The 22492-nt window shown below is 42.4% G+C and overlaps 1 protein-coding gene across 1 annotated transcript in view; it reads right to left on the reverse strand.

Annotated features, from left to right (window-relative positions):
* Nucleotides 1-22492, reverse strand: part of PDSS2 (decaprenyl diphosphate synthase subunit 2) — a 303979-nt gene that overhangs the window by 42259 nt on the left and 239228 nt on the right. Inside the window, exon 7 of the mRNA XM_006156956.2 lies at nt 2095-2127. Within this exon, the coding sequence (XP_006157018.1) occupies nt 2095-2127 (33 nt within the window). The remainder of the gene's footprint in view (nt 1-2094; nt 2128-22492) is intronic.

The raw sequence follows: 22492 nt of genomic DNA on the forward strand, positions 1-22492 counted from the left end.
CCCCCCCCCGCCCCCCCCCCGGGGGGGGGGGTGACTTCTCACTTTCTGTCTCCCTGTCTTTCTGGTGAACTCAGCACGCGCCCTATAGCAAAAACCTCTAAAAGAAAAATTCATTGAAGTTAACATTTAAACAATGTTAAGAAGGGATCAAAAGAGCAAAGGGGGCGTGGCTGCTTTGGACAGGGAGGCGTGGGTCACAGGAGTGTGTGAGGACAAGGCCCGCACAGCAGCCCTGTTCGTGTGTGGCATCTGTCTGGGCACTTGCACGCCCCTCAAGCACATCAGATATCCATAAGCCTTGGTGGGGTGGGTGAAGGACTGAGTCTGGACCTCAGTGGAATCCAGGAAAAGAACGTCTCCTCCCAAATGTGGAATGGGCCTAAGAGAGCAGAGCAGCCTGAATCTGAACTGCTCATTCTGCACTGAGGAAGCCAAGGGAAGGCCAAAGAGATGAAGTGCCTGCTAACAGATTTCGAAGCGACTGGTGGCAGAGCCATTGCATGGGTCAGGGGTCCCTTAGCTGTGCACCGTGTTCTTTCTTTTCCACTTTCCAATGGAAATCTCTTCCACTGTCAAATGGTTCTGTGGTGAGAAACCCAAGAGGCCTTCTCTGAGTCATAAATAAGCATCAACGCTCAACTGTCACTCTTTTTTGTTTTGGAGAGGTTTTTGCCATAGGGTGTGTGCGCTCGCCAGACAGACAGAGAGAGACAGAGAGATAGAAAGCGAGAAATCACCCCCCAGGGGAGATGGCCATGCTGCAATCCCTTCTCCTCCACTCTCCTCTCAGGATCTTGGGCACGCACGCACACACACCTGGCGTGAGTTTTAAGCCACCGGGTCCGGGACGGGAACCGCAGTCGACTACATGGGAGTCCAGCGACATAGCCATTATGCTAACTGCTGGTCCCTCAACTGTCACTCTTTTACCTTTTCATTCACAGCTAGCTTTCATTCCGACCACAGTGAAATCCCAGCCTTTATCTTCAGACTAGCTGATTACAACTTGTTAAGCAATCTTCCTAACCCTGTTGATGCCTCCACCTGTGTTAAAAGCTTTCTTTTTCTCTGCATTGAGATCAAAAGCCCCATGCCACATTTTCTCTTGTAAGGTATTTCTCCCCAGTTGTTGGGCAGGGAAAAGAGTTAGAGTAAGGGCACAGAGCCATTGATGTGTTCCTCTGAGCTGGTGAGGTAACGTGAGGTTCTGGAGCAGTGCTGAAAAGGTCTTTGTGGGTTTTGATTGTCCCACTGCAAGCAGAGCCCTGCTAAGTCATAATTCTTCCTTCCTGCCTGTGGAGCACAGGTGTACTCACGTCCTGGCTATTCTGACTGCTGCGTAAGTCTGGTGGTTGGCATGCTCCTTTAGCCAAGCAGCTGTATGCATGCCACACACCTGCCAAATGTCGCTTTCTGAGGGGAAAACAGAATGTGACCCAAGTGAGTTCACAGGCCTGCACTCGTGCACTGAGATCTGAACTACTGAAATGATTTTTAATCAATGTGTCAGAATTATCTGTGGAGACTTTTCCAAACCACTCCAGCTTGGAGTGCCCTGCTCTCCTCAGAAGAGGATTCCAATCTTGGTGAAAGAGGGTATGATGCAGCAATACCTAGGCATGGATATTTTTAAAGGCTCCACAGGTGATGTGAGGATTCCTGCCTTGAGGAGTTGGAATCTGCCCTGCACAGTGATTCCCAAAGCTGTCCTCCATGCGTAGACCATAGGCATCTTTCCCACAGTGGTTAGTGACCTTGCTCTGCTTATTTTTTCATAGCACTTACCACCTCCTGACATCAGAGTATCTGTTCAGTTGTGTAGTTACCTACTTTCTCCTCTAGACTGCAATGTACTGAAAGTACAGACTTCATTTAGTTGTATCCCCAATACATAATAAAGTGTCTAGAATGCAACAGACACTCCATAATAAATAGACTGGTTGAGACAATCTACCTGCTAATGCCTATTAGTTAACATTCAGCTTTGAATGTGACGAGTCTCTATTACTCAAATATAAACAAACAGCAAACACTAAGGAGAAGTGTGAAGTATATAAAACTGTGTAGTATGTATAATGTATAAAATCTGCTTACCTTATCATAGTCTAATTTTCCTTCTTCTTGAGCCTAAAATAGAAGAGAGGGGGAAATTAATTTGTTAGTTCTTTTAAAATTATTTAGTTATTCTTTAAACTTCAAAAAGTTCACGGGAAAATGGAATTAAGATACAAATTTATTTTGGCACAAAAAAATTTAAATCCAGGGAGCCAGCAGTTAGCGTAATGGCTATGTCTCTGGACTCCCACGTAGTCAACCGCGGTTCGCGTCCCAGACCCAGTGGCTTAAAACTCACGCCGGGCACGTGTGCGTGCGTGCCCAAGATCCCGAGAGGAGAATGGAGGAGAAGGGATTGCGGCGTGACCATCCCCCCTGGGGGGTGATTTCTTGCTTTCTGTCTCTATGTCTCTCTCTGTCTGGCGAGCGCACACGCCCTATAGCGAAAAAACCTTTCCCCCCCCAAAAAAAAAGAAAATAAAAAAAAATTTAAATCCGTGCCTAGTTTTTCTCATAACACATTTTCCACTAACTTTTTGACAAATATATATAAAGAGAAAATTTTCAAACATACAGAACAGTTGGAAGAACAGTCCAATGAGCTCACCTCTACACCCTAGCTAGACTCGGCAGGTACAGATGCTGTGACTCACCTGACATGCTTTGGTACACATCTTGTGAGCACAGAGTCTCTCATCTGTAACCATGCGACCGGTTACCAAATGACAAAGCTAACACCGCCATATCATCCAGCACGCAATTCGTATTCAAATTCCTCCAGTTGTCCCAAGATTACCTTTTATAGCTTTTTTTCCCAAATCATAATTAATCAAGATTCTCACATTGCATCTGTTTTTTTTTTTTTTTTTTGGGTCTCTTTTTGGCCTTTTAAATCTAGACTAATCCCTCTTCATTCTTCCTGAAAAATGAAAATAAAAGCTACTAACTTATTTTCATGAAAACCATTGCCATTTGAGGCAACTAGGACTGATGTTTTATAAAACATCTCTTTAAAATTTGTCTCATGTTTTTTCCTCATTGTGTCATTTACCTTATCTCTGTTTGCTTGTAAACTAGAAGTTGGGTCTAGAGAAACTTGTTCAGATGTAGGTTAAACATCTTTGGCAAGAGTATTTTATGGGGAATATTCTGTACTTCATCAGCTCATGAGGCACAAAATGTTAGGTAGTTTCACTCTTAGTAATTCTACAGATTTGATCAGTTGGTTAACATGGTGACCATGAGATCACTCCACAGTAACGATTTATTTCCTCCTCTAGAATTAGGAAATCATCTGTAGGGTCAACTTTCCCCCACTTCACTTAGCATAATTTTTCTTATGCTGTATTATGTCAAAAGACCCTCCTCACATCTGGCAGGTGGCATGGTGGTTAAGGTGCTGGACTCCCACACATGGTCAACTGTGGTTCAAGTCCTAGATCTGGTAGTTTGCTTTCTCACTTTCCCTCTCTCTCTCTTTCTCTCTCTCTGGTCAAATTAAAAAATAATAATTATGATGAATAAAATTAAATGAGGCACAAAATGTTAGGTAGTTTCACTCTTAGTAATTCTACAGATTTGATCAGTTGGTTAACATGGTGACCATGAGATCACTCCACAGTAACGATTTATTTCCTCCTCTAGAATTAGGAAATCATCTGTAGGGTCAACTTTCCCCCACTTCACTTAGCATAATTTTTCTTATGCTGTATTATGTCAAAAGACCCTCCTCACATCTGGCAGGTGGCATGGTGGTTAAGGTGCTGGACTCCCACACATGGTCAACTGTGGTTCAAGTCCTAGATCTGGTAGTTTGCTTTCTCACTTTCCCTCTCTCTCTCTTTCTCTCTCTCTGGTCAAATTAAAAAATAATAATTATGATGAATAAAATTAAATAAAATAATTCTTAAAAAAAAAAAGACCGTCTTCTACACTTACCCACACTAGGGAAAAAGGGAAGAAAAGAGGAGATGAAGGAGGTATCTTGTGTGAGGTCATATTTTACTTAAAAAATAGTTTTAGATGTTATTAAAAAATAATTTAACATTAATACAAATACACAAATGTGTTATATATCAAATCTTAATATGACAGAGACAAACAATGTGTTACTTTGCTGGCAGGTCAGTCTGTACTTTGCAGACCTCACAATAAAACTTCTCCCACCTCTGCACAGAACAACAGCTTTTCAATTTACCAACAAGTTATGTCTTGAGACAGGTTTGTTTCTGAGTCCAGAATGACATAATACAGGAAAGTAACATGGGCAGATTACTTCCATGAGAGAAAAAGATTTTATAGCATTGATCCTGATGTTTCTTGCTTCTTTACGATCCTCTGAAAATGTATCCAATGCCTGTCTTTTGCTTTTCTTATGTTTATAAGAAACTTAAACAAGACACTGTTTATGCATAGCCATCAGCACCATCAAAAATCACTTCAACGGTGATTCGAACGTTTTAATGAAACAAAGGCCTCTGCAGCTAGTGTCCTCTAAAAAGAATACAGGGTCTTCAGTCTGCTCTTCAAAGTATTTAGAGATCTAGGATTTTCAGTAAACTAACAAGGTTTGAAACAATACTGAGATGTACTACACCAACAGGAATACGAGTCAGTGTTTGCAGGTATTTAAAAACTGTTCTGGGCTAACTGCATGGTCTAGCGGTTAAGGGAGTTGGATCCCACATGGCCATCTGCACAGTTTGAATCCTGGCCCTGGTGGCTTGAAAAACATGCCAGGCATGTGTGTGTGCATGCCCCAAATCCTGACTGGATGGAGAAATGGAGGAGAAGGGATTTCCGTGCGATTGGACCCCACGGGGGGGGGGGGGACACACACTTTCTTTCTCTCCCTCCGACTCTCTCTCTCTTTGGCAAGTGCATGTGCTCTCTGGCAAAGCGAAAATAAATTGGGGCTACTTTTTTCTTTATTCAGTTGGTTTATATTTATTTGTCTGTCTGTTTGGGCACCTTTCATCAAACTAAAGTGGTTTTGTTCATACTGGAAATCTCTCTCCCCCATGATAACTGCTACAGGAGGGGCAGGGAAGCCTTGAACATATCTGTGCGGCTCTCGTGACCTAGCTACTCACTGTGATGTTGTGCAGGGAGAACTGACCTCAATCCTATGAATAAGGCAAGGATGACCTGTGACCAAACTTCCAGCAGCAGCACTTCACATCATGCTTAGTCTCCAGGCTCTGAAACTCCCAGCTGTCTCTTGAATTTGTTTTAGGTGAATAAACACCTGACACTGGGGCTGATCCTCTGGTCACAAGTTCCTCACTTCTTCCATTCTCCAGCTCCATTCTTGTCTCTGGCTGATCACGATGGATTACTCAGACACAGCATTTTTCAGATGATGCATAGACTGCGAGTCCTATCAAATTGTTCGTACGGTCCACTCATTCCCAGAACACATGGGCCATTTCCTCACTGTCGATTCTGTTTCCGTTCTAACCATCTCCTCTTCATTCTCATCCTCTCAACATTTTCATTTTTCAGTGTTTAACACACAGGACATGTTGAAAGTGTTAAAAGTGATATTCAAATCTGGGAAGTTGGGGAACTTTTGTTATCTTAAGATTTCAGGGTAAACTATGGAGAAACTATATAATTTATAATGATGTAGGGTAGACTTTTCCTTGTGGATGTACTGAGCTATTTTATAGCTTGCCTGCTTTTTTTCTTTTTAAAAAGTTAATTAGTTAATTATTATTATTTTAATATTATTTACTTTAGAAATTTTTGCTATAGGGTGTGCGCACTCACCACATAAACGGAGAGAGACAGAAAGAGAGAAAGCAAGAAATCATCCCCTTAAGGGGGATGCCCATGCCTCAATCCCTTTTCCTCCATTCTCTTCTTGAGACTTTAGGTATGCACACATACACGCCTGGTGAGAGTTTCAAGCCACCAGGTCTGGGACTCGAACTGTAGTCAACCATGTGCATCACTTCAACCACTATACCACCTGCTAGCCCCATTATTATTAAGTTTGTTATAGGGTACTTGTGCTCATCAGAGAGAGGGAGAAAGTGAGAAATCAAGCTGCCAGCTTAGGAATCTGAACCATAGTCGGCAATGTGGTAATTCAGCACTTCAGTTACCATGTCCGCAGCTGGTCCCACTTGTCTTACTTTAAAAAATTTGGCGGGAGGGGGACCAGCAGTTAGCATAATGGCTATGTCGCTGGACTCCCATGTAGTTGACTGTGGTTCAAGTCCTGCAAATAGATGCATTTTGGAAAGGTCCTGGGTTCAAGTCCCAGGATCTTCCTGAACTCACAATACATGTGCCCATCATAAGGGCCAGCTGAGACTGAATAGATTGTAGCATGAGGATCCTGTTGGAGTATCTCTCCACCCCTTTATGTCTCTCTGTTGGAAGAAAGAAAGAAGCTTCAAAGAGAAAAAGGAGGGACCAGCAGATAGAGTAATGGTTACATCACTGGACTCCCATGTAGCCGACCGTGGTTGGAGTCCCGGACCCTGTGGCATAAAACGCATGCCAGGTACACGTGCCTGCATGCCGAGAATCCTGTGATGGATAGTGGAGGAGAGGGGATTGTGGCATGGCTATCTCCCTGGGGGATGATTCTCACTTTCTAGTTCTCTGATGAGTGCACATGACCTATAGCAAAAATCTCTCTTTAAAAATAAAATTGGGGCCAGCAGATGGCGTAATGGTCACGTCACTGGACTCCCACATGGCCGACCGTGGTTCAAGGCATGGACCTGGTATCTTGAAAATCACACCAGGCATGTGTGCGTGCGTGCCCAAGGGAAAATGGAGAGGAGAATGGAGAAGGGATAGTGGTGTGACCATTGTCCCTGGAGGGTGATTTTTCACTTTGCCTCCCACTGTCTTTGTCTCTCTTCCCTCCCCCCTCAATGCACACATCCTAAGGCAAAAACCTCTAAAAAAAAAAATAATAATCAACAGCATTTTCTTCAGGTGAGATGCCTGAACACAATGCTTTTCATAAATAAGGAAATCTGGGGTAACCCTACCACAAACTGCAGTAAAACCATTTTTGCCATCACATACTCTGCTTCTAAACTAATCATCTTCCAGAATTCTAGTATTTTAAAATATCTGTGCCTAATAACAAGATTATTTTCAAACCTCAAACTCTTCACGTTACTTTATATTCATACCTTGGCCACAACTTTTCCCCCAGTAGAGAGAAGCGGCTAGGGATGATGACTGAGGAACACCATGTGTATAACGTGTATCTGCTCAGCATCTGCTCTGACATGATCTGAAAGCTGAGAGAGTAGACACCTCCATAAAATGACAGCATGATCGCCACAGCCATTACAGCCTGAGCAGACTGCAATGGTGGGTGTGCAGCTCACCTGAATGTCCCTTTATTTTATCCTAAAGAATATTCTAGTTTGGTGAAACCATTTCATCCTGGACTGTTTTAGCTGGTACATAAAAGTATCATTTATTTAGAAAACAAATATGGTGAATAAACTTTTATGGGTATAGGGCCAGCAAGTGGCGTGGTGGTTAAAGACATTAGATTACCACAGGGCTAACCATGGTTCAAGTCCTGGACCCGGCAGCTTGCTTTCTCACATTCTCTCTCTCTCTTGCTCTGTCCTTCTCTGATCAAATTAAAAAATAAATAAATAAAGTTAAATAAAATAAATCCTTTTTTAAAAAAAAGAAATCTAGGGAACCAGCAGTTAGTGTAATGGCTATGTCGCTGGACTCCCACGTAGTTGACCGCGGTTCGCGTCCCGGACCCGGTGGCTTAAAGCTCACGCCGGGCGCGTGTGCGTGCATGCCCAAGATCCCGAGAGGAGAATGGAGGAGAAGGGATTGCGGCGTGACCATCCCCCCTGGGGGGTGATTTCTTGCTTTCTGTCTCTAATGTCTCTCTCTGTCTGTCTGGCGAGCGCACGCGCCCTATAGTGAAAAATCTCTCAAAAAAAAAAAAATCCCAAAAAAAAAAAAAAAAAAAAAGAAATCTAGGGCTGGTGGGTGGCATGCTGGTTAAAGGTGCTGGACTCCACATGGCTGACTGCAGTTCGAGTCCCAGACTTGGTGACTTGCTTTCTCACTTTCCTTCTCTTTCTCTGTCTCTGGAAAATAATAATAATAAAAATTATAAATAAAATAATTCTTAAAAAAAGAAATATTGTATTAAAAAAACTTTTGTAGGTATATACTACACTATACACATTCACACGTCCCGTTGATAAGTGGGAATAATATCTACATATGCCACATTACACTCAAGAGTAGACATTGTGATTTTTTTTCCCACAAAGTTTTAGAGCTTATAAAAATATAGCAAATCAGAGAAAAATTCAAATGATTTTTATTTTTTTATTTTGGGGGGAGAGGTTTTTGCTATAGAGCAAGTGTGTTCACCAGAAAGACAGAGACAGAGAGACAGAAAGTGAGAAATCACCCCCCCCAGGGGGGATGGCCACGCCACAATCCCTTCTCCTCCATTCTCCTTTAGGGATCTTGGGCACGCATGCACATGTGCCCGGTGTGAGTTTAAGCCACCAGGTCCAGGACTCGAACCGCAGTCGACTACATAGGAGTCCGGCGACATAGCCATTCTACTACCTGCTGGTCCCTCAAATGATGATTTAGTCCCCTATATAAACAGTATTTTTATTAAACACTATTCATTCTTCCAGTAAAACAGTTAATTTAGGAGGGGCCGTAGTCTTGATTACTGGAGCGTGGCTTACTCATTCAGTACATACTCATTGAGCACCTACTACGAGTCAGGCACCGCTGATACACTGGAGACACAACTCTGAGGACAGATAAGAATCTGTGCTTTTTGGGTACATATTTTAGGGTATTGAATGATACCGTCTTAGAAGAGCTTTACACAGTCTCCTAGAATTTAAGCCCCAGGAGAACAGGAAGGTTTCATTTCCTGCTTACATCCCATCAGGCAGGATCAGTATCTGAATGAAAGGATGGATGAATGCATTTTCTTAATATGTGTTCATTATGTACTTAGGAAACTTAAGAAGCAAAGTTTATTTTACTCACTCCTAGTTCTAGGAAAGCTGGATGTTTTGGGTCAGACCTATTATATAGTTAATGTGGAGCTATTAATACTAGCTGATGCCTCACAAATAATTTTTATCTGCATTGAACAATGTTATATTTTTATTTTCTCAGCCACTTTCTAAGTAAATTAAGGAAGGGAGTATAAACTTCCATCTATACAAAATAAATACAAAAATTTCATGAGAATTAGACAACAACAACAAAATAGGCCAGGCCCAGCTCCATAGCGTAGTGGTTGGGGAGCTACATCCCACATGGCGGACCAGTTTGAGTCCTAGCCCTGATAGCATGGTGTGCCCCAAATTCTGATAGCATGGATAAATGAAGGAGAGATTATGGACTCCATGGGGTGTGGGGGGAGGCTTTCTCTCTCTTCCTTCTCCCCACCCCACCAATGCATATGCCCTCTGGCAATTAAGGAAAAAAAAATAAAGAAGGAACAGAGAATGATCTAGTAGCCTTAGTGTATTTAAGTGCTTCTTTTGTGAAAGCAATGTGTTGAAGTGAAAAGAGACTAGGATGGACGTTAGGAGACCTCTGGAGAGATTTTAAAACATCTACCTCAAAGCATCAGATATTGGGGGCCAGCAGGTGGCACGGTGATTAAGGCGCTGGGCTTTTACATGGCTAACTGCAGTTCAAGGGCAGGACTTGGTGACTTGAAAATCACACCAAGCGTGTGTGTGTGTGTGCATGCCCAATCCCTAAAGAACAGAGGAGAAGAGATTGCAGCATAGCCATTCTCCCCTTGGAGGGTGATTTCTCACTTTCCTTCTCTCTGTCTCTCCTGTCTCTCTCCAGGGGATGGATGCACATGTCCTATGGCAGAAACAAAAACAAACAAAAAAACAGAGCCTCGGGTTTAAGGCCTTGTCTACTATGGGAATCAAGCAGCCTAAGTCCTTACTCATGACCCCTTCAAGAGGTACTATGGTCTCCTGGAAAGATGAGTTTCTTGGAAAAATGAGATTTTGAGTCCTTAATTTATAAATACCTCAAATAGCTTCTAAGATTTTTATATAGGCCTCCCTTTCCATATATGTAAAGTTAGAATAATAAGCCAGACCAGAAGTTTCCAAATGCTGGGCTTCCTCAAATGTAGGGCTGGCTACACTGGAATCATGCTAGTAGCTTCTAAAACGTGTGGATTCTCAGTAGTGTACCCCTGAGGTTCTGATTTGTTTGAGGATCACGGTCTGGTCCATGTCTAATGTCCTTTTCAATTTATGCTTCTATGTGCATCAGTATTCACTTCAAAGGCTAAAAGGGAACAACTAGATAAACCCCGTAAGTCTCAAGGAGAATGGAGAACGTAACTTTCCCCCCTTTTTCTGACATCTGCCACTTAATCCTGTATATTTCTAACAGAGCCAGATATTATTAAAATAACTTTCTCACTGGGGCCCAAAATAGGTTGATATGAAATAAATGCAGACTGTATTTCAACAGCCAGCAGTCCTGAACTGCTTCCTGCCACTGTTCCAGAAGCCCCTGCAAATTCTCCATACGCGGCAATTCCCCAAGGGCTTCATTACTAGGGTCTTTAAAAGGGATTCACTCATCTTTTTGCCTCCTGTAGGTGTGCTTCTTGTCAATCCAGGTCATGAGAAAAGAAAGTAATTTTTCCCAGTCTTTAGCAGTTCACAGAGAATGTGTGGATTGAACCTTGTTTTATCTTTAAAAAATGTGAAAACAGATAAAATAGTGTGCCAGTGCTCATGACACCGGGGGCCTCCTCACCCAGCTGGAGTGAGCCCTGTAAAACAATATTCCCTACAAAAGCAAAAAAAAAAAAAAAAAAAGTGCCAGCACTCTGATTGAGAGGATGCACAAAGGGATTAATTCCAAAGGTTTATATACCAGTCTGTGCAGACCAAAGACAGATAGATTCCCTGTTGGTAAGTAACGGATGTACAATGTGGTCTTTTACTTTAAGAAACAAATGCTTTTTTTATAAGTCAGGTAACAAAGAAGGATTGAATGACATAAATGAACTGTGTCCAATTACCAGCTACTGTTATCTGGACTTGAAAGCTAGAGATGAGGGCCTTTCTCTAAAAGCAGAAAACTAATATTCCACAGCAGGGAATTGAGAAATTGCTTGAGACTGATCATCTCTACTTATCAGGTTATTCTTCCCCAATGTTACAAGATATATTTTGGAATAAGTCATTTTCAAAGACTTGTTTTCTAAGCATTCAAGGAAAACTACCTCCTCCCCCCCAAAAAACCCCCACTTATTTAATTTAATGTATTACTATTACTCTGTTCAGTTTGCTATAGGGCATGTGCACTCATCAGAGAGAGAGATGGGGGGGTGGTGACGCCAGGTCAGATTGGAACAGCGGTCGGCTATGTGGGAGTCCAGCGCCTCAACCACCATATTACCTGCTGGCCCCACTCGACCTTCTTTTTTTTTTTTTTTTTTTTTTTTTTAATCTATTCACTTTTTCCATGAGAGAGAAAGAAAGAGAGAAAGAGGGGCACCTTCAACAAGGCCCCTACCCTGCAACCCAACCCCATTCTCAGCCGGCCTGGCTCAGACAGCCTGAGCTCTCTACTATTTATCCAATTATTTTAATCGACCATCCATTGATGATCCTTGTTTGAGCAAAAGATGAAGTCAGTGGCTGCAAAAATAATCCTATTTTAAAGGTCTTTTGCCTTGGTATTGGTGGAAATCTCATAGGGTCCTTTACAGAAAACAGTTCCTGAAAATCAATGCTCTGTATATTTGCCCTGATACTTAGAGGAAGAGTTTACTTTATATATAGGAAGGAGGTTGGGGGGGACAAAGGAAAGGAGGAAAAACATCCCATGGTCTTGGCAGAATAGTTTGGATGTAGTGGGTGGGGATTAAAAGATGGTCACACATGAGAAATCTGTGAGATCTAGAAGCCCTGAAGTTCGAGAGGCTCGTGGAATCGGGTCTGGTAGGAGCAAGGCCGTGTTGCCAGGCTCTCCTGTTACATGCTGGGAAGACACCAGGACACAGTGGAACAGAGCAGGACTTTCCTTTGCTGTCTTGATCATTCTTGTCACAAATAAGAGAATATGGAAGGCACCTGCATTGGGAATTAGACTGCTCCGGTACTGGTATCCACAGGAGGCTCCAGAATATGAGCCCGAGACCCTACCATGGAGCTCCAGCCTGCAGAAGAAGAACTTGTACCCATCAGGCGGAAACTCCCCATTTCTGCTCCCCAACCCCAGCCAGTGGCAATCACCAGAAACAGGCTTTCCATCTCCATGGACTTGCCCATTCTGGCTATTTCATATAAATGGAATCACAACATGTGACCTTTCGTGTCTGACTTTCACTTAGCATGGTGTTTTTTTGTTTTTTTTTTTTGAGAGATTTTCACTGTAGGGCGCGTGCGCTCGCCAGACAGACAGAGAGAGATATAGAGACAGAAAGCGAGAAATCACCCCCCAGGGGGGATGGTCACGCCGCAATCCCTTCTCCTCCATTCTCCTCTCGGGATCTTGGGCACGCACGCACACGCGCCCGGCGTGAGTTTTAAGCCACCGGGTCCGGGACACAAACTGCGGTCGACTACGTGGGAGTCCAGCGACATAGCCGTTTCGCTAACTGCTGGTTCCCTTAGCATGGTGTTTTTGAGGTGCACCCATGTTGTAGTACAGATCAATCCATCACTCTTTTTTATGGCTGAATAATATTCTATTGTATGGAGATAACCAATTTTGCTTAACTATTCAACAGTTGATGAATATTGGGTTATTTTTACCTTTTGGTTATTGTGAATATTGCTGATCTAAACATTCATGTACGTGTTTCTGTTTGAACCAAAGTCTTTTTTTTTTTTTTGGAGAGATTTTCGCTATAGGGCATGTGCGCTCGCCAGACAGAGAGAGACATAGAGACAGAAAGCGAGAAATCACCCCCCAGGGGGGATGGTCACGCCGCAATCCCTTCTCCTCCATTCTCCTCTAGGGATCTTGGGCACGCACGCACACGTGCCTGGCGTGAGTTTTAAGCCACCGGGTCCGGGACTCGAACCACGGTCAACTACGTGGGAGTCCAGCGACATAGCCATTATGCTAACTGCTGGTTCCCAGTTTGAACGAAAGTCTTAAATGCAATCATTACCTACTACTTCAGAACAATTCTTCACTTGTCACTTACACTGCTCTGTGCTTTTCGGATTCCACCCTTTCTCTTTGAGTACACGACATACTTGCCCATGTGCATCCTGTTGTCATGGCTTCCTTTGCCTAGGAAGCCCCTCATTCCTGTCTTTGCTATCAAGATCTTCTTTAAGGATCATCTCACATATAACCTATTTACAAACCTTTTCTGAACTACCAGCTCTTTTCTCTGAGCTCTCCAAAAGGCATTGACTATAGTATTCCTTATGTTTAAATACTTCTCTATTCCCTCTCTACTAGTACAATAGAAAAACTTAAGAAATATTTTATTTTCAAAGATATCTAGAGACATTTCATAGTTTTTGTGATCACACACACGTAGCCAGTTTCCTTTTCTTTTTCTTTTTTTTTTTTTTTTTTTTTTTTTTTTTTTTTTTTTTGCCAGAGGGTGTGTGCATTTGCCAGAGACAGAGAGAAGGAAAGTGAGAAATCACACCTCAGGGAGGATGCCACAGTCCTTTTTCCTCCATTTTCCTCTGGGGATTTTGAGCACAGATGAACACGCACCCAGTATGATTTTCAAGCTGCTAGATCTGGATTCACACAGCTCAGTTGGCCATGTGGGATCCAGGTGCCTTAACCACCATGCTACCAGCTGGCCCCAATCGGTTCCTTTTAAATGCCCACATTATCTACTTTCTATGGTAAAAGCTGATGATCATTTCATGCCTTTAGAACTGACTTAAAATATCTTAAATAACTAGAAGAATATCACATGTACTAATGAGGACTCTGTGCATTTTCTTCTCTAAGACTACACATATGTTGTTTTCATGCATACTGGCTTTGCCTAGCAGTCTTTGTTTCAGTTTCTGAATAAGTAGTAATAGCAAAATATCTAGGGACAAGTGAGTTATAGCTTAGCAATGGTAATATGTAGCATACTTAAGGTATTTTATGGCTGGTTATGACAGTGTCAGAATGTCACAAGCCTAAGTGACATTTCAATGCTTTTAAGAATAGCCAAGAAAATATAATCATAATTCTTATTTCTTCAGGTGACTTATAATGGCAGCAGAAAACTAGAAGGATCATTAAAAATAAAGCTTGCTGACCTGCAATAGCCCCTGGACTCCCTGAGAGAGTCAGAGCTCTGCGGTTTTCTGAAGGATTCTACTTTTATTAGGAATCAAAATGATAACTGAGTAATGACTGCACCTCCCCAGGGTGAAACACCCATTCACTAACAGTATTTTTACCTGATCATTATTTTTCAGCAGCTACAAATTTAAAATTAAAATTAAGGTAGGGAGGGATCTGTAGAATTTGGTATGGAGACCATGCACAACAAATATTTTTCAGCTGTTTCAGGTCTGTTCTAGTGTTCTTAAACTGCTTCTTGTAAAAGGGTTGTACATCTGTGTGAGTGTATACGTGCACACATATATATGTATGGTTGTGTTAGAAGAGGGCTCTCTAACTCTAAAATTTACAGGGAAGGGGAATTGGAGAAGATACAGTAAGGCCAGATGTAAAAAATCCCAGAGGTGCTCTATCTCCTAGCTTCACGATGATGCTGAACGGGCACTAAAGAGTATGTGGTCTTTCTTCTTTGTCTAGTCAATAATTCTTACTCATTCCAAGCAGGAAAGCAAAAGGGGAATGTGGGACACGGCTTGTCAGAGAAGAGCAGGAAAATCATTTTACATGTAGTTGTAAGAAATCACCGGTGATTTCCATCATTGGAAACACGATTTTTCTATTTTTCAGCATATCACAACTTGTGTTAGTTTCTGAGAGAAACAGTTGTCTTACAATGCATCTCTTGCCTAAGAGAACTATTTCTTATTTGAGAGCTGAAAGGGACCTAAGAAATTATCTAGTTTGATGACATAATCTTATAGCAAATAATAAGGATACAAAAGAATGCAATTGAAGTTACACAGATGTTGGCAGAGCCCAAACTATAATCTAGTTTTTCCAAATCCTGATCCTCCCTTGGCCATTCCTGGTATACCAACTTGACTTTTCTTATTTGACAAAATGAAACTCACCAAACAGCCTCACCATGTGAAGACCATCTACCACACACACTTTTTTGACAAATATTAATTGGATGACAACTCCAAGCAAGCCATTGTGCCAGAGATTATGAGTAATTCATAGATTTGCTATTTTCTTCTTTTTTAATTTGCTAGAAGGCATGTATGCTCACAGGAGAGAGACACAGAGAGAGAGAGAGAGAGAGAGAAAGAGAGAGAGAGAGAGAGAGAAGAGATAAAGCACCTCTCATGGGGGATAGTTACCCTGCAATCCCTTCTCCATTTCTCCTCTTGGGATTTTGGGCACGCACACACATGTGCCGGACCTGGGACTCAACCATGTGGTCAGCCATGTGGGTTCTTGAAGCGACATGCCACCAGCTAGCTCAATTTGTTTTATTCTTAAGGATCTTGCAGTCAAATTCAACAGGGTGTACAGGGGAAGTGGGGAAGCACAAAGGACCCCAAAAGTCAGCAGGGTAAATAACATGAAAAATAGCAAAAAATACTAGAACTAATTTGAGTATTTACGAATGATCTTAAGATTTAGGGCAGAATGTCCCTCTCATGTGAAACTATGTCTCCTATCTCTGACCAGGAGGCATTCACAGAGCAAGGTCATTTTTTTCTTATTAATTAATTTTTTTTTTAATTTAATTTAATTTTTTTTTTTGGAGATATTTTTTTCACTATAGGGCGCGTGCGCTCGCCAGACAGACAGAGAGAGACATTAGAGACAGAAAGCGAGAAATCACCCCCCAGGGGGGATGGTCACGCCGCAATCCCTTCTCCTCCATTCTCCTCTTGGGATCTTGGACACGCACGCACACGCGCCCGGCGTGAGTTTTAAGCCACCGGGTCCGGGATGCGAACCGCAGTCGACTACGTGGGAGTCCAGCGACATAGCCATTACGCTAACTGCTGGTTCCCTTATTAATTAATTTTTTAAATTTACTAAAGGGTATGTGTGCTCCTGGAGAGACAAAGAGAGACAAAGTGAGAAAGTATCCCCACCCTGGGGGCATGGCCATGCTGCAATCCCTTCTCCTCTGGGGATCTTAAGCATGCAAGCACATATATCTGGTGTGTTTTTCAAGCTGCCGGATTTGGGGCTTGAACGGCGCAGTTGGCCATATGGGATCTGGCTTCCTTAATCATCCTGCCACTGGCTGGTCCAAGATCATTATTTTTATACAGCTTTACATAAACCTGTACATTCAGTTTTAGAAGATTAAAATAAGCTCAGTGTTTTTTTTTTTTTGAGAGGTTTTTGCTATAGGGTGCGTGCGCTCGCCAGATAGACAGAGAGAGACAGAGAGATAGAAAGCGAGAAATCACCACCCAGGGGGGATGGTCACGCTGCAATCCCTTCTCCTCCATTCTCCTCTTGGGATCTTGGGCACGCACGCACACCCGCCAGGCGTGAGTTTTAAGCCACTGGGTCTGAGACACAAACTGCGGTTGACTACCTGGGAGTCCAGCGACATAGCCATTACGCTAACTGCTGGTCCCAAAATAAGCTCAGTGTTTTTAAAGAAAGTTATCTCTTATATGCCGGAAACCATTGATAATTTTTTTCTTTTTTCTTTTTTTTAAAAATAATTTCTTATTTGCTTCAGATGATTCATCTTCTCTTTATGATTCCCCTTCATGACTCAGACCTGGAGATATTAGAAGGAACTGAAACCAGTGGCAAAAACCAAAGCAACATACCGGGGGTTTGAGGTGAGGAATAGATTCCTAGTCTTTTTTGAAGACTTTTAGAAATGACCATAGGCAACTGAAGTGGGAGGGTAGGGCTTCATCTCCTCACATCACGTTGGAGTTTATGGCCTCTAGACAGGGTCTATTCAATTTACTTTAGTTACTGCCTAAGGCATATATATATATATATTTTTTTTTTTGGAGAGGTTTTTTTGCTATAGGGCGCGTGTGCTCGCCGGACAGAGAGAGACAGAGAGACAGAAAGCAAGAAATCACCCCCCCAGGGGGGATGGTCACGCCACAATCCCTTCTCCTCCATTCTCCTCTCGGGATCTTGGGCACGCACGCACACGCGCCCGGTGTGAGTTTTAAGCCACCGGGTCCGGGACATGAACCGCGGTTGACTATGTGGGAGTCCAGCGACATAGCCGTTACGCTAACTGCTGGTTCCCGGCATAGATATTTTTGTCTGTTTGCTGGACAGTATATGTGCTTAAAAGAGACAAGACACAGAGAGACAGAGACACAGAGAGACAGACCTAGAGAAAGTGAAACCCTTCGTTCTCTTGGGATTTTGGACCATATACACATGCACGCAGTATGTTTTTCAAGTCACTGGGTCTGGGACTTGAATCATGCATTGGCCATGTGGGATCCAGCTGCCTTCACCTCCACGCTAGGATTTTTGGAAAGGCAATCCCTTAAAATCTAAAATGAAGTTGGATTGAACATTTGTGACATTTCACCAGCTGGTCAGGAGATCCTGGAATGCTAACGTTGTCTACTTTTAGAACTTTTATGTTTGCAAAGCCATGTAAAAGTAAAAGATGCCACTTTTCTGTGATGTTTCTTTAAAATTCATATCTATACTTCTGTACGTATATGTATATAGTATCTAAGGGAGAGTCGGTAGATTTCATTTAATGTAGTCAGCTGCAACTTTTCGACCAAAATGTAAATCTGCAATGTATTCTAATGTAACCCAATTAGAGCTCCTAACACCATCTGTATATATATTTTCAGTTCAGCTGTCAAAAAACACACAAATACACCCCAGTAATATAATATTTGATAGTTATGTGATATTTCATTGTGCTATATTCAATCTTTTTCTTATTTTAAAGGGGGTCAATTTTCATCTTTTTTTTTTTACAATTAATATTTTAGTATATCTTTTCATATTGCTTTGCTATGTCTCTGATATTTGTATTAGGATTGGTTCTTAGAAGTAGAATTGCTATAGGAAAGTATGTAAGTTTTTAAACAAAAAGTTTTAAAATAAAAACAAATACAGGAACTTGGTGGTGGTGCAGCAGTAAGATGTGATACTCTGTGAGGATGTCCCACATGAGAAGGCTCTGGGTTCAAATATGAAGGGCTTCCTGAAGATGTACGCCCATGATTGAGGACTGGCGGCAGCAGGGAGCAGATTATGGCATTGAGATCCTGCTAAGAATGCTCTGTCTCTCTCTTTGTCTCACTTACTCATAGAAGAAATAAATAAATAAACTAAAAAAAAATCCTGAAGGGGCCGGCCGGTGGTGTGGTGGTTAAAGGTGCTGGACTCCCACATAGCTGACCATGGTTTGAGCCCTGGACCTGGTGGCTTGCTTTCTCACTTTCTCTCTCTCTCTCTGTCCCTCTCTGGTCAAAATAAAATAAATAAATAAATAAATAAATAAATAATTCTTAAAAAAAAAAAAAAAAAAAACCAGGAAAATCCTTAAATAGGCTAGTATACTTAAAAAGTCAAACAGTACAAGACTTGTAACAAAACAACCTAGTATTCTCCAAACCTTCTCGGTCCGGATGTCTCATTCCCTCACTTTATCTATTTTTCCTGTTTACCTGCTCTTTCTTGATCTTAGAATTTTAGACCTAATCTATTCTTTCTTGATTTTAGAATTTTAGACCTAATCTACTGGTTCCACATTAAAGATATCAGAATAAAAGCAGTTCAGAGCAGTCTGTGGAATACAAGGTCCATTTAAATCTGTGTTTGTTTTGTTTTGTTTTTAAGAGATTTTTGCTATATGGGACGTGTGCTTGCTGGAGAGAGACAGAAAGCGAGAAATCATACCCCAGAGGGATGGCCATGCTGCAATCCCGTCTCCTCCAACCTCCTTTGGGTACACATATTAAACACACCTGGCGTGAGTTTCAAGTTGCTGGGTCTGGGACTCAAACCACGGTTAGCTACATCAGAGTCCAGTGATGTAATTATTATGCCATCTGCTGGTCCTGACCCCATTTCAATCTTTTTTTTTTTTTTTTTTTGAAAGATTTTTGCTATAGGGTACGTGCATTTGCCAGACAGAGAGACAGAGAGAGACAGAGAGACAGAAAGTGAGAAATCACCCCCCAGGGAGGATGGCCACGCCACAATCCCTTCTCCTCCATTCTCCTCTAGGGATCTTGGGCATGCACACACACGCGCCCGATGTGAGTTTAAGCCACTGGGTCTGGGACTCGAACTGCAGCTGGCCACATGGGAGTTCAGCGACATAGCCATTATGCTAACTGCTGGTCCCCGACCCCATTTAAATCTTAAAGGCCTCAGTAAAGCATAAGCCTGAGACTTAGGTTAGCTTCACACCTATCAGAGTTATTGCCCAAAAGGCATGTTCAAGTCTACAGTAAAGAAGCCCTGATGCTGTGATAGGATCAGAGATTCTATAGGGACCCGCCCTTCTTCTTTCTGCTATTCTGGAGTTTGTGATGCAAAGGATAAGGTGCAGCCAATTCATTGCCTGCATTGTTTTAAAGGAACCAATGGAAACTCTATCTATCCATCCATCCATTCATCCATCCATCCACCCATCTATCTATTCATAGGGTTTTTGCCATAGGGTGTGTGTGCTCACTGGAGAAAGATAGAGAGAGACAGTGAGAGGGAAAGTGAGAAATCACCCATCCCTTCTTCTCCATTCCCCTCCTGGGATTTTGGGCATGCACTTACGCCTGGTGTGATTTTCAAGTCTGGGACTCAAACTGTGGTCGGCCATGTGGGAGTCCAGCGCCTTAACCACTATACCACCTGCTGGTCTCACCAATGTAGACTTTTAATAAACAACTTGTAGTCTCCCCTTTTCTGCCTGTTCTCTTTGTTACACAAACCAGGATTCTCAGTCACCATTTTAGATGAGCCCATGACCTGGAAATTTGCTCATCCAGGCAATTCACCCATAAGCGCTGGCTCAAATAAACCACTCTCATTTCACATACTATGCCTTAGCCTTCTTTTTAGGTTGGCAGAGTAAGAGAGGAGTAAGCTCTCTTGATAGATAGACAGGGTGAAGAGTCCACAGAACAGAAAATACAAGAAAAGATAGAGACACTGTAGTCAAGTCTTTAATAGAAACCACTTGCCGCTCTCACTAGAAATCAATGATTAGCTCTCATGCTTGCTCACATAGAGCTGCTTAGAGCTACTGTAAAAGAGTTTTTCTGGCCTACTTGAGAAGTTGACAAGGCTGTTGAGCTTACTTCCTTATGAATATATGCCAAGGAAGAAATATTAGGGTCTGTTATGCTTGAGAAAAGTCAGAGGAAGGCAGGAACAATCTATATGGAAAGTACCTTAAAGAGAACAGAGTACAAGCCACAAAGTTCCATTGTAAGATAAAATATTAACTACCCAGACTGTGATGGTGGGGAGTGTAGGCTGTCAACATAATTGATGATCCTTTATGTTAAGAAAAACCTTGCATTTCCTTGAAGACCATATATAAACACGATGTCTGCTCCTGCTTTGGGGGATGTTCCCTCAAGATCCCCTTCTACTCAGAAGCTTTGCCTCTGTCTTAATAAACTTTGCTTACTGTCCTCTACATCTGACTGGTTTCTAATTGTTCATGAAAGTCTGACAAGAACCCACATAGAAGTTGGACCTGATCATCCAGCACTCCCTCAACAAAAGCAATATTTAGACCTCTTAATAACCAAACTGACCCTGTTTCTCTACTCGTCTATGCAATCACACTTTTGATTAAATCAATATTCAGGGACCAGCAAATGGCATAACGGTTACATTGCTGGATTCAACTATGGTTCAAGTCCTGGACCCAGCAACTTAAAACTCACGCTGGGTGTGTGTGCATGTGTGCCTAAAATCCCAAGAGGAACTGGAGGAGAAGGGACTATGGTATGGCCATCCCCCCTGAGGGGGGATTTCTTGCTTTCTGTCTCTCCAGTGAGCACATGTACCCTACAGCAAAAATTCTCAAAAAAGAAAAATCAATATTCAGTATTTACTTTTTTTTTTGCTGTAGGGTAAGGACACTTGCCAGAGTCAGAGAGATAGAAAGAAAGAAAGAAAGAAATCACCCCCAGGGGGGAAGGCCACACCACAATCCCTTCTCTGCAATTCTCCTCCCAGGATTTTGGCTCGCACAGACATGCACCTGGCACGCTTTTTGAGCCTGTAGGTCTGGGATTTGAACCACACAGTTGGCCATGTAGCATCCAGGACCTGAAACACCATACTTACCTGCTGGCCCTTCACATTTTCATGCTATATAAACATTCTCTAAGCCATGTGGAGTAGTGCGACTACATTTTTTTAAAAAAAGATTTATTTAATTGTGTTATTAATATTATTTAATTTGCTATAGGGTATGTGCTCTCACCAGAGAGAGAGAGAGAGAGTGAGAAAGAGAGTGAAAGCAAGCCACCAGGTCTGGAACTCGCACTGTGGTTGGCCATGTCAGAGCTCAACACCTTAAGCCCCATGCCACCTGCTGGCCTGTTTACATTTTTTCTTATATTTAAACATTTTTTTTTTACTACAACTAATAATTGCCCTATTTTATCTTATATGTTTACTGTGGTTGTTTTAAAATATAGTCCCCAAATTCTCCGACACTTTTGCATGTAGATGTCAAGCATGTGGCCCTCCACTTGAATCTGGTGGGCCTGTGAATATTTTAAAAGGGGACCATGGGGACCAGCAGTTGGTGTAATGGCTATGTCACTGGACTTCCATGTAGTTGACCGCAGTTCAAGTCTCGGACCTGGTGGCTTAAACTCATGCTGGGCACATGTGCTTGTGTGCCCAAGATCCTGAGAGGAGAATGGAGGAGAAGGGATTGCGGCATGGCCATTCCCCCAGCAGGTGATTTCTTGCTTTCTGTCTCTCTGTCTCTGTCTTTCTGGTGAGCGCATGTGCCCTATAGCAAAAACCTCTCCAAAAAAAAAAAAAAGGAGACCATGGAAATGACACTGTGACAGTGAAGACTGGTCAGAAAGGAAGCTGTAGCCTTTGCTTTGCTTGATGGAACACCTGTGTTCAAAGTTCTAAGAGGCTGGACTATTCTGAGGCTGCTATGCCGCAAGGAAGCCAAGCTGATTAGAGAGGTTATGTGTGGACATTCTGGTGGCCAGCAGCCTAGTCTTCTAGACATCCTAGCCTGAATGCCAGGTGCAAGTGTAGGAGCTTCCAGATGCCTTCAGTCCCAAATAATTGAGTCACCTCCAACATAGGGGTTTCCAGCTGAGGCCCCACACATCACGGAGCACAGATAAGTCAT

Source organism: Tupaia chinensis, unplaced genomic scaffold (genome assembly GCF_000334495.1).
Source record: "Tupaia chinensis unplaced genomic scaffold, TupChi_1.0 Scaffold000527_1, whole genome shotgun sequence".
In the NCBI taxonomy this organism is placed as follows: domain Eukaryota; kingdom Metazoa; phylum Chordata; class Mammalia; order Scandentia; family Tupaiidae; genus Tupaia; species Tupaia belangeri.